General features: G+C 41.1%; 1 protein-coding gene across 1 annotated transcript in view; it reads right to left on the reverse strand.

Annotated features, from left to right (window-relative positions):
• LOC144784639 (macrophage mannose receptor 1-like) overlaps positions 1 to 13,601 on the reverse strand; it is a 949,320-nt gene that overhangs the window by 192,444 nt on the left and 743,275 nt on the right. The window contains exon 23 of the mRNA XM_078663568.1: positions 11,468 to 11,570. Within this exon, the coding sequence (XP_078519694.1) occupies positions 11,468 to 11,570 (103 nt within the window). The remainder of the gene's footprint in view (positions 1 to 11,467; positions 11,571 to 13,601) is intronic.

Genomic DNA, 13,601 nt, shown 5'->3' on the forward strand with positions numbered 1-13,601 from the left:
CCACGCTGCTTTTTGCAGACGATACCCTCTTGATTTCAAAAAGCCCGATGGGACTACAAAAACTACTCGATCGGTGCATCCAGTTCTGTGACTCCAGGGGCCTGTGCATTAATACATCTAAAACCAAGCTAATGGCACTGGCACCATCCAAATGGTTTAGGAATACCATCAAGTTGAATGACTCCCCAAGAGAACTAGTCGAAGCTTTCGACTATTTGGGCGTACGGGTCAACAACTCGATGAAGTGGAACTCGCACCTGTCAAAAATGCTGCTTACCCACAAATGAGTTTCGGGGGCAATTGCAAGACACCAGCGACTTTCCCACAGTAGACCAGTGGCCCCTGCGATCAAGGTTTATGAGGGAAAAGCCCCCTTCGTCCCTTTATGGGGCGGAGCTTTGGGGATTTGAGAACACCATGGACTTAGTGAGATCAGAGAACAAGTTCTTTAGAGATCTGGTCTCGCTTCCTCCATCGACCCCATTAGTTCCACTCCGTCATGATTATGGGAAACACCCAATTAATGAAATATCAAGGCTACGCCCCCTACTATTCTGGGTGCGCCTGAGAAGGACCCCAGAATTGTGTAACTATGCTTCCGCCTTGACCAAAATAGTCTGACTAGACACAGGCCACAAAATCAATTGCATATCCAAATTGAAACAGCATGTGGGGGACATCGCACTGGCAGAGGCATGGGAAAGCCAGACCCCGCCGCCAAAACAGGCAGTAAAGAAAGATTACTGGGAGTGGATCACTTTAGAAGCCACACGAAATTCTAAGCGGAGCACTTTGACGGAGCAGTTCCTAGAGCACAAGCCCACCTCTAAACTGGAACCCTTTCTTGACTTTATTGAATCTCCGAGAGAAAGGGTATTATATCTGAAATTGAGGTAGGGAACACTCCCACTCAATGATTTCACAGTAGGGTGGAATCCTAGTAATGAGAAAGGTAGTATGTGCCCTGGTTGTGCTTCTCCTACTGAATCTATTTCCCACTTTCTATTTGCCTGTCCGGCATGCAAATACGCGAGAAGAAAATGGCTGAAACCCGAATGTACCAACTTGGGAGCCAAGAACTATAGAGAGGCGATGCGCATTTTAAAAACGGACACATTCTCCCTTAGTACAATTTGTGGGACAGCTAAATACTTGGGCTGTGCCTGGTTAACCAGAAGCAAGCTACTGAGGGTAACTAATGCTTGAATTAGGAACATAAGTGAGGTCCCCCTTTAACACTGTGGTTTTATTGTATATGAATTGTTTTTATCTTTGTATAGATTTTAAGGATTTTTTCTATTTTTCGTACAATTTGTATATATAAGACGAATGTCGTTTTTTTGTACTGTTTGTATGACAATGAGACACCACCTCTTTCTCTTTTTTAATACTGGATTGATCTAAAGTGATGAAATTGGTTTTGTTGATACTTTTTTGATATTTTTTATATCGAATAAAGTCATACAACAACAACTCAGGATTACTCTTTTTGAATCTGTAATGCAAAAATCTATTTATTAAGGAGACCATCCCGTTAATGATGTCGTACATATGCATCTAGTAAACAACACAATTGCCAATACTGAACATCACTTCATCCCTTCTAATATGACCTTAATGAACAAAAACATCCCGGTCCGTTTTATGAATTACGTCTCTAGTTTATTTATTCATTTATTTCACTAGTCAGACTTTTTTCTTTTTTCAATGACTTGAAGATTTTTTGTGCATAAACAAAAATTACAAAAACATACAAAATGTTACAATTAAATACAATATCTGTACAAATTTACAAATTTACAACACATTCACTCCAAACTTTTGGCCAAGACATCCATCACACATTCAATCCAAAAGCACACATACCACATGAAACAAAAAAAGCCTTTTGTCAACGCTGTTTTGTTATGTTAATCAATAAACCAAATTTGCTTATTTATAAATGTTGTTTAACAAGGAATGTAGATTATAAACCAAACTTTAATTCCTAACACAGTCCTTCTAGTTATTTTCATTGACAGTAGGCCAGGTCAAGTCGACCCGTTTCGAACCCCCAATTGCGGGGTTCTCATCAGGACAAAAGATTTATAAAAGACAAAATGCAACAAACGTACCAATTTAAGACCACTCAAAAATCAAAAGAGGTATTCTGTCAGTACCACCATCTACCGACTTCCAACTACGTACCTTCTCAGATGCAGAAATGAAGTCCCTTAGTGTAGATTAGACATTGTAGACACAACTCACTAAACAAAAAGACACCCAGACATAGTGTTATTACAACCTTGCTTTGCCTGCCTCACTAAATAAACCTATTTAATAAAGCCAGACACTCACCTCTCAGGTCGTGTGAAAGAGCGTGAGCACCTAGGAAATGAGAGTTAAAGTAATTTTACTATCATGGTGGAATAACAAACACGCTACTTCAGAGTGTGGCGATCAGAACAGTCCACTTACCCTGATTCTGTGTATCACGGCTCGAAAACGAGTAAATCACTTAAGCTGGTGGGGACCTTATCCTTGAGCCCTGTGTGGACAGACGGAGGTAAAAGTTAGCATTTATGTGCAAGCTCAAGCTCCTTGTCAACGAACCCGAGCGGCGTCCTGCTCACCTTAGTCTTAGCAGGAGTGTTGCCGTCTATCGTAAACCGGAGGTCGAGTACAATCCTCCTTCTATTTTGGCCTTCCTATGTTCTGGAGGTGTCACGTGATTGCGACTTTTTAGACAATAAAAATATATGAATTTAGAATGAGGGTCCTCAGCGTGCCACTACTTATGGTTTAAATGGCAGTTTTATCGTGCAGTTCGAGTAGATCAATGGTGTGAAAAGCTTGAATCAATAAATGCCATCAGGGTGCATTCTAGTTGGTGTATTTCTATCAAGACCATAAAAACTTTATAAATTGGCCATAAATGTGGAAGCTGCTCTGAACAATCCATAACTTGTTCCAGAAGCACAAACCGATTTGTGCTACGGCTTGTTTAACCCGTATAGGTGCTGCAAGCAAACACTCTCTGGTCGATCATTACACAAATCCTTCAAGTTTGGATGAATCTGCTGCTATTACTTTCATGCACAACACTGAAAAACAAAGTTCCCAAATGATAAAAAAAGAATGAAGGGACTGCCCATGGACTTTGAAAGGGAGGATATCTGTTTAAATATACCTTCCTCAGTGTCAGACAGGGGCCATGATTTGCTTATACAGCCTTTAATTCAGGCACTGCCTTTAAAAATTTCAGAGATCTCGTTAAGTCCATTAACAGCAGTGTTATATTTCATTATTAGCAATGCCTCTCGTTGGCCAAGTTTGGCCTCTGTGTCACCTCTCCGTGGATCTTTTTCGATTTTGGAGATGATAGTCCAGCGTAGGTCCTCTTCTTTATGTTTATTAGATATCCAATGTTGTACCAGTGGTGCATTTAGTACTTCTCTCCTTATTCTAGATTTGTGCTGCGTGATCCTCTGTTGTGCTTCCTGAGTGGTCTTCCCAATATATAATTTTGGGCAAGGACATGTAGTCCCGTAAATTACATTCCTTGTTTGGCAGTTTGTAAATGTCTCATGTTTCCAATGAATCCCATTGAACGTGAACACAGAGCCTTCATTTGTTTGATCACAGCACGTGCAATTTCCACACCTGTGGTGGCCTACCACAGGAGGCAGTCCCATCATACCTCTTAATGTCAGTTTTGGCTCTAAGGGCAATGCTGCCCGGACAATGTGGTTTGCCACACTTTTTTCTTTCTTAAACGTGAAAAGAGGTGGTTCCATGAAGTCGCTGTGTAGGTCTTTTATCAAATGCCAATTTTTCATCACCATCTTACGTAGCTGATGCGCACTTGGGCAAAAAGTTGTAACACAGACAATTTTTTTTTGATCCGTTCGTACTTTCTTTTGCAAAAGTGTTTCCCTTGGGACCCACCACGCTCTATTTAAAGAATGTTTTAGGAGTTTTTTTGGATAACCTCTTTCTAATAGTCGTTCGACCAATCCATTTGCATGAGTGAAAAATTCTTCTTTGCTGGAGCAATTTCTCCGTATCCTGAGAAATTGGCCGAATGGCAAATTTAGCTTCAAGCTTCTCGGGTGATGACTAGTATAATGAAGTGCTTTGTTTCTGTCTGAGCTTTTACGAAACAATGTTGTCCCCAGAGCACCATCCACTGCATACACCTTGACATCCAGGAAGGTGATACATTTATTAGAAGCATTTGAACTGAACTTGATATCTTCCGTCCTTGAGTTGAGCCATGTTACAAATTCTTCTAGTTTTTCTTGTGTCCCTCACCAAATAAAAAAGACGTCGTCTATATATCTCATGTACTTCGTGATATATTCGACATATGGGTTGTTGTTGTATATGAACTTATTTTCATATAAACCCATGAACAGTACTACTAATTCTGGTGCAAAGGAGCAGCCCATGGCCACCCCCTTTGGCTGAAAAAAGAAATCTGTGTCAAATTGAAAGTAGTTTTTTTGTAAAGCAAATTTGGCCAATCGTACTATAAAGCTGGTAGGTACTCTAGTTGGTCGTTCCCTTTGCTCCAAGAAGAATGTTAAGGTCTCTAGTGCCTGCTCTTTGGGTATCTGTGTGTAAAGTGAGACTATGTCCATGGTCACCATTAACTGCCTAGTCTCATCAAACTGTACCGATGTTATCTGATTCAGAACAGCTGTGGTATCTTGTAGATGCGCTGGAATTTCATCAATAAATGGCTTAAGAAAAAAGTCAATATACTTTGCCACCGGTTCTGTCAATGATTCACACCCCGAAACGATAGGGCTGCCTGGAGGGTCACTTGCGTTTTTATGCATTTTAGGGAGGACGTAGAACATCGGTATCCTTGGGTTTTTGTTCTGAAGAAAATTAAATTCTTTAGGTCCTAGGGATCCCGATTCATGCCCTTCCTGGAGGATATTAAAAAGCTCAGCGTGCAATTCTTTTGTAGGATTTTGATTAATCCGTTTGTAACAGCTTGGGTCGTCAAGTTGACGTCTGACTTGCTTTTTATATCTGTTAATGTCCCAGAGGACTACCGCGCGTAAATCAACGTTTTCGGACCTCCCTTTTTTAATACATTGATGCTATTATACATTCACCTGCTGAATGTATTATTATAAGTTGTCCTTCATTTATTTAATTTCAAAGAACTTTATGATGGGTTCCATAAAACCATATATTCAAAGGTTTCAGAAATACAACTAGTGATTATCTATATTTTCCAGCTTTCAGTGGCATATGAGAAGATGTGTAAGTGACTATTCCAGAGATACCACAATAAACATATAGTGGAACTGGTTTAAAAGCCACTGGGCACAAAGACACTCCTGGGCCCGAATCGTGAGAATTGTGTCCATTCACCTTGAATATCCTGGAGCAGACCTATTATGCAATCCAAAAACTGAGCATAACATCCCTTTAACCACTGAGCAATATACCCCCTTAACACTTGACTCTGAGGACATTGCAGCATGTGGGGTAAATATTCAATAAGGTACAAAATAACTCTTAATATCGATTGTCAAGCCAGTGCTTCATCTTGAATAAGAAAAATAATTTCTGGAGGCGATTGGCAGGCCAGAGGGCAGTGGTTCGATCGGCCGAGTAAGCTGGATACTGATGCTCTCCTGGGTTAATCTCCCCTCCTCGGCCGTATGGTGCGGTCTTATGCGACGTGGAAGCATATGGGTGTAGGGAAAATTGTGCTATGCTCTGGCGTTGCAGGTCCCGGCGTTTAAATACTTTACAGCCTTTACTGCCTGCAAAACTGTTGTATATTGGCTTACTGCGCTGCCAGCATACAATCGGGTGTGTTGACCCAATGCCTCCGAAGAACGTAGTCAATGGAGCTAAGGCACGGGGGGCTCTCGCGGGGGTGGTCTCTGGTGCCGGGAGTCCGGCGTAGAGAAGCAATGGCAAAGGAGGCGAAGGTGAACAACGGCAAGTGGAGAGCTCTTCTCCGTCTTCAATCGGAAAAAGTGGCACCATTACCCGCGGCCGGCTCACAGTTCCAGCATTATTCAAGGCTCAGTCCAGCAAAGTGAAAAGCGTAATGACGGCCTCAGAGCCCGGCGGTGCATCGGTGGAGAGTTGCAACAATGTTGTGGCTGAAACTGGGAACAATGTCACAACAGACGGATCACAGCCGGCAATACAAGGTACTGTCACTGACTCTGTTGCTCTCTCTACTGTGGCTGCTCCCATTACGGTGAATGGTGGGAATAGGGGGGCTCATGGATTGATGGAAACAGCACTAGGCTCTGCAGATAACACTAGCGCAATTGTCCCAATGGAAGTGGTGGCTGAGCTGGAGAGACCCAAATTACCAGGGGATAAAATATCCGAGGAAGGGATTAAAAAATCATATTGGATGCAGTCCTAATTAGTAAACCTTTAAGGACTGGTCAAGCACAAGAAAGTAGCAGTAATTCCCCGGGGAGGTGGGCTGTAGGAACTCGGGGTACTCGAAATGTGGATAAATCGGCTTCAGAACTAGCTAAGAAAGGAGACTCTGGGGACAAGTTTTACTCCATGTCTGACCTCTCTAACTCTTCAGGGGATGAGAGCCCTGGAAGGGAATGGGCAGAGGACAGGAGCGATATCTTCACCTGAATGGGGAAGAGACAGGTGAAGAGGCTTCACCGAACAATGGGACTGGTAGGAAACAAAGGGCACAGTCTGAATCTTTGGCAGATGCAGCTTTGGGCCCAGTTGGCTCACTGGTCTGGGGCTATTCGTTTTCTCCAAACCTGATGTTGATATAACTAGTAATACCCTATATTGAGGAAAGAAAATTAAAGTCTTTAAAGCCACTCAAGGGTTAGCTAGAGAATTCGGTCTGGTGGATGAGAGGCATAGGCATAAAAGAGATGATCCAGGATCAACTTTTTATTCAGCTCCTCATAAAAAGTAGCACGCTTGGATTACTTTTTCATCTCCACACAAATTGTCGAGACTGCTAACATTGAGATTATACCCAGGGTTATGTCAGACCATAATCCAGTAATATTAGAGTTACCAATCAGCAGAAAGAGTAATCATAAAACCTGGACCTTCGAACGAAAGTTGTTGCTGGATCAAATATACTGTATTCACATGAGCAGCTGGATTAAAGATTGAAATTAATAGAAATACAGCTGCAGATGCAATGGTCAGGGACGCCTTTAAGGCCGGGGTACGTGGGGAGACTATTAGTTATTCTATAGTCAATCAGAGGAGAAAACTCTGAGAGATTAAGAGCTGAATTGAGCAGTTGAGATTATTAGAAATAAGAATTTATGGTAAATATAACAAGGAGTCTCAGTATTGAAGAGTCTTTAAAGGCCATTGCTATTATAAAAATGAAAATCCATCAGCACTTTAGCGAAGAGATAGCCACGAAATACGCTCAGTTCAAGACCAAAATATATGAAATCGGAGAAAATACAGGTAGGGTATTAGCCAAGCAATTGCATCAGAGGGAAGCTGCCAATCAGATCCATAGGAGTAAGGATCACATTGACCATGTACAGGTTTCTTCAGGTGCAATTCTGAAAGTGCTTAACAGATATTATCATCAGTTATATGCTGAGGGAGAGGCCATTGGTGGCAACGCTCAAATGCAGGAATTTTGCTCCGAATTGGAGACAACTAAGGTTACTAGTGATCAGAATGAGGTGTTAGCAGTACCAATTACATGGGAAGAAGTGGAGGGGGCGATAATGTCATTGGCGCTGGGAAAAGCGGTGGGCCCGGATGGTATCCCTCTGGAATTTTTTAGGACATTCCAACATGTACTTCAACAAGACATTATGTTTTTATTCCAATCTGCCCAAAATGGCTCTATCCTTGAGTTGTGGCGTAAAAGCACTATAATCATTTTTAAGACGAAAGATAAACCTGAGCTATATCCTTCTTCGTACAGGCCGATCTCACTTATCAACTCGAACGGTAAGATTTTCTTTAAAATCTTGGCTTGCCGACTGGGTAAAGTCATAACTCCGTTGGTTTCAGCTCAGCAGCATGGATTCATTCCGGGAAGGGATATATCTGATCATGTGAGATGGGTAATTGCTCTTCTTGATTGGGTGCAGGCAACCGAATCCTTGCTAGGGGTGATCCTGTTGGATGCCAAGAAGGCATTCAACAGGGTCTCTTGGCGATTTCTATGGCATACTTTGCAATGGACGGGGTTCTGCTCGGAATTTGTCCGAGCAGTGAAGGCTCTTTATGTTCATCCAGAGGCAGTAATACGCACTTCAGGACTGGAGTCTAACTCATTTAGCATCAGCAGAGGCACAAGGCAGGGGTGCCCCTGCTCCTGTTCTCCCTGCTGTTTGTATTATATATTGATGTATTCCTCAGTAGACTGAATCTGAGCACTGACATAAAACCTGTCAGAATCAATAATATTGAGTATAAAACTTTGGCTTATGCCAATGATATTGTAGTGCTTACCAGCGATGTCGCTCAGGCTTTTCCAGTAATCAAGAATTTGGCAGAATTGTTTGGTAGATTTTCAGGCTATAAATTGAACGTAGAGAAAACTCAGATGCTTCATTCTCATAGCAACCCATTGGTAGATTTGCCAATTGTTACAGAAGCAACCTATCTGGATATTAAAATTACCACGGTGGTTGAACAAATTCCCGATCTGAATATTATACCAGTGCTTGATAAGGTGAACAGTAATCTGGAACAGCTTGATCATCTGCATCTTTCTCTCCATGGGCGTTGTAATGTTTTAAAAATGCTGTTTTGCCCACAATACTGTGTCTATTTAAACAATCCCCCCAAGTTTTCTGTCTCTTGCTTTATAAGGATATACCGGATCTGCTCTAGATTTCTCTGGGCGTATCGGAGGCCGAGAATGGCGGTTAGGTTATTCCATACTTTTTATTGTATTATTGGGCCTCTATGATGCAACATCTGGGGCCCCTTATAGTCGGAGCTAAGGCCGAGTTACTGTTTGCTAGGAGACCAACTATCTATGAATTTGAGCTTGGGGAGGATGTTAATAGTTGCTTGGTAAGGATTTTAGAGCCTAGTTATTATAAAAAGACCAAGTTCAAGGTGCTTAAAGCTGCTTATCTAGTCTGGAAACAAATAAGGAGAAGGGTGAACATTTCAAATGTTAATTTCTATACCCCATTTCTGCTCCTGCCCTCTTACTGCCAATATTTCGGGACCAGGTTACATTTGGATGGGGATCAAAGGGACTTCTCACTTTGGGAGATTTGTTAGAAGACAGCCAACTTTTATCCTTTACAAGTTTGCAGGGGAAATATGGTTTATCAAAACAAGATTTTTTTAAATACTTACAGGTTTGTAGCTTTTTGGGGAGGACTGGGACTGGTGTATGGTTATCAATGGAAAAAATTCCCCTGATCGAAAGAATAGGGAAAAAATGCTCTATTGATGAGATCTATCAATCATTATTGGAAGCATTCCCGGATGATATTGGGATTTGGAATTTAAAGTGGGAGAATAAGCTGGGGAACAGTGGTGTAAATATTGAGGATTCTCACTTTTGCTGCACTGGCAGCAGGGGGGTGACGCTCCTCTGCCCTATTGGGGGGCGGCTGCTGCAATACTATTGCTGAGACAATCTCAGCTATTCAGAGAAAATCCCACGCCCTAGATACAGTAGCAGTTGCTCCGGGATCTGGATGGTGGGGTGGGGCGGCGGGGAGGGGTTTGGGTGGGTACAAAAAAAGTTTTAAAAAAAACTTACCAGTGGTGGCCGGCTCTCCTCTGTCCTCTTCTTCCTGACTCAGATCTTGCAGCAGGATGCCGGAAGCAGCAGGAAACACCCAGCTCCCTGCCTCCTTATAGCCAATCACAATGCTGCAATGTAGCGTTGTGATTGGTCTAAGCGCCGTGGATCGGCGATCAGCCAGATAATGGGTATGTTCCCCAAGCAGGCTGTAATGCAGCCTGCATGGAGAAGATACAAAGTGCGCATGAATCAGGCCAGCAAAACAGTCATGTGCACTTAGGAGTGGGCAAACCACACCTCCCCTGCTCCTCTGTCGTTGGAGCAGACCCGGCCCAAACGCAAAGCTGCAGCAGAAGGAAATATAAAATGAGTTTTTATCATTTTCTGTTTCCTTTACTTCACTGTCACTGCTGCAAAGCAGTGGGGCGCCACTGCCTAGATTCTGAATTATAAAAAAGGCTTAAGGTATGCATTGACAGTGTTCAGCACTGCACATTGCTTGTATGCCAGACTACCTTCATTTTTTATTGTATTCTCTAAAAAGGTAATGCCAAATTGATTCTACTGTGTCAACGATCAACTATCATACACACATGCACACACACATTACTTGCTCCGACAGTCACCGTGTACACCTGCATGTGGCTTAGAACATTACCAATAATTCCACCAAGCACTCAAAATGTTACATCAAAGTCCACAAAAGTAAAGTCAATTTCTTCAAATTTTCTTCTCTTTATTCCTTCATCCAACGTAAATGTAATTCTCAAAAACAGCCAACACGTGTTTCGTCCTGTCAGTCTGTGACATTAGACTTCTTCAGGACCCTAGAACTTCCAGTTCTTCTTATTAGTCACAGTCAAAGTAAATAATTCTCCAAGTATTTATAATAAGTATATGAGTCACGTAGCACGAGTCTAAGGGTTCCTTCGTCATTAAACCCACATATCACTTCATAAGCTCAAAATCACGTAATTGTAGGCGAGTTTGTAAGTCACTCTGTCAGTTTCAATAAGTATATTTGCCCATATTCAGGGTATCAATTATGAATCTTGGTCCGTGTACGCATATCAGCTTGGACCTGTCATTAGTCATTCCGCGTGCTACGCTCATATACTTGGAGAATTATTTACTTTGACTGTGGCTATTAAGAAGAACTGGAAGTTCTAGGGCCCTGAAGAAGTCTAATGTCACAGACTGCTGTTAGGATATTGATATGCTCTGCACAGTGTCCTGTTCTGTTTTTTACCTAGGTTGCGTACAGCCAATGAATATATTGATTATAAAGAAGAGATTTCGTTGATGACCTTTGGTATTCCACAAAACAACACTGTCAAAACCCACAGGGCCGGAATCACAAAGGTAAACTTACACATACAAAGGTAAACGTTCGTATTTGTGTAAGTTTACCCTTTTTCAGTATTCACAAACTGCATTTTAATAGTAAGTTTACGACTGTATGGACTCCATAGTCAGGATGGAGAACTCTACACATAAAAAGATAGGAGAGGTTTATCTTTTTATGTGCAGTTCTTTGCCTCGCCTGCCTAGTCTCGCTATTGTAAACTTTCTATTAAAAGGCAGTTTTGTGAACAGTGTAAAAGCGTAAACTTACACAAACATGTAAGAATACCTTTGTGAATCAGGCCCGCAGTGTTTATTCCAAAATTATAGCAATAGGGTGATACAGTGTACCCTGTACACTTCCCATGTATGTATGGTTGCACCCCATCTAATAGTTAAATGAAAAAGTATACCTACGTTTGGTAATTTGGCAAATGTAGGCTCTTAGCTTTAGGCAGTCTTCATCTATCCAAGTTCCTGCATTTCTTTTCAATCCTGTTTGTATGGATACACAATCACCCTGTGAAAAAAAAATAAAGTTATTAGATCATTTTTCGGAATCTTAGCGTTTTCTTCTATATAGATGATCATTATTTTAATAGTCATGTTGTTTTCATATTCAAAATAGATAAATAAACACAGTTATGATTGTTTCATGATCCACGTCTGAACTATTGATATTATACTAAGCCCACTGAAGAAATATTTAAAAAATATGAATACTGAATGTGTTTGAATTTAAGGATACCACTCTATGTGACATAAATTGCATCCATAATGCATCCATAATTATGGAACATTGAGTAGAATGGATGGTGATCAGAAACATTGTTTAAAACAGTAAATTATGAGTTCATTTGCACGGATTGATTCGTAACTTTTAGAAATTGTTATACATTACATTTGTAATTGATTAGGATGTTTACATCACATATTCTGGATGTAATAGGTGGCAAAGCTCAGATATTGCAATCAGTGATTAATTCATGAATTCCGAGATGCAATTTGCCTATTGTGACACTGATATATTAATAATGAAAACTGAATTTATATTAAAAAAAATCTTATGGAACTACTAAATCACATCATAATTAAGATGTATATGAAGGTTATAGTTCTATGATTTTCTTTAATTATGGGGATCTGTCAATGTCATTTTGTTTTTGAGTCTTTTTATATATTATGCAGTTTTATGACTGACTAACGGTCGCAAGTAGGCAGTTATAGTTATGACCTAGTTTCCATAGGAAAATCATTTTTTGACTAGGCTATAACTTTGGTGTCGTTTGACCAATCTGCGTGAAATTTTGCCAAAAAATGTGTCATTTGGGCACTATTGATTAGGAAAGTTTGGGGATGATCCGTGCAGTGGGGACCAAGAATGTGGGGCGTTTCTAATGTTAATTCCTGTAAAGCCTTTAGCTGCCTCTGCAGCCCAAACCGCTGACCATATTTGGCAGGGATATAGCTGTCGGTTCAAGGAAGTGCCTTTTGCTTATTTGGTGTAAATCCGTTCAGTAGTTTTTGAGAAATGTAAGTTTTAAATTACAGTGATATCTCTGGCTGTGGATATTTCGCGAAGGTTTCATGATGAATCGCGAATGCACACACCAACAGGAGAGCCCTGATTGGCTGGACGCAACCTGAAGAGAAAGTTGCAACCACCCTTTTATCTATCGGGAATGGTTCCTGGGGCTTAAAATGTGTAGGAAAGCCCACATAAGGGGTCAGGGTGGAGATACTCTGACACCATGGTTGAGAAATTGAGGTGTTAGTGACACAAGTTGTCTATCCAAAATAGATTTCGTTTTTTTATCTCGCACAGTATTTACAATGAAGCCGTTATCGCCAGCGCAGCCCCCATGTACCAATATTGTCGTGGATATTGGTGAATCATTAATGTGCATATTTATAGAGATATAGAGAGTCTGATAAATGTTTTCACAGAGGTATTTATATAGGGATTTATCTGCTGTTATGGTTGAATAAAAGTTTTTTGCAAAAAATATTGTATGTAGTTTGGTTGTCTATTGTTCGAAATAAAATGTGAATATATATATTTTTTTTATTTCTTCACAGTGTTTAGAGGCTGAGATATATTTAGTGTGTCAAATCACTAATCTAGTCATGGATTGATGGAGTTACTACTCACATACTCATCACATCTCCCATGCACAACAGTTGCACTAGTCCAATAATCCAGCCACCACGTAAGCAGTCATCCAATTCACTGCATTGAATTAATCTAATCTCCCATCCACTACTCAGGCACTCATCCAATCACCCAGGCACTACCCATGCACCATGGAAACAACCACACACTATGTATGCACTCATCCATTCACCAAGGCACTGCCTATTCACTCATCTAGTCACCCAGGCACTGCTCCTGGACTCATCCAATCACCCAGGCAGTACCCATGCACTCATGCAATTACCCAAGCACTATCCATACACTCACCCAATCACGCAGACAGTATCAATGCATTCACTCAATCACCCAAGACCCTATCTGTGTACCCACCCAATCACCAACCCACTAAACTTTACT

This window comes from Lissotriton helveticus, chromosome 10 (assembly GCF_964261635.1).
Source record: "Lissotriton helveticus chromosome 10, aLisHel1.1, whole genome shotgun sequence".
In the NCBI taxonomy this organism is placed as follows: domain Eukaryota; kingdom Metazoa; phylum Chordata; class Amphibia; order Caudata; family Salamandridae; genus Lissotriton; species Lissotriton helveticus.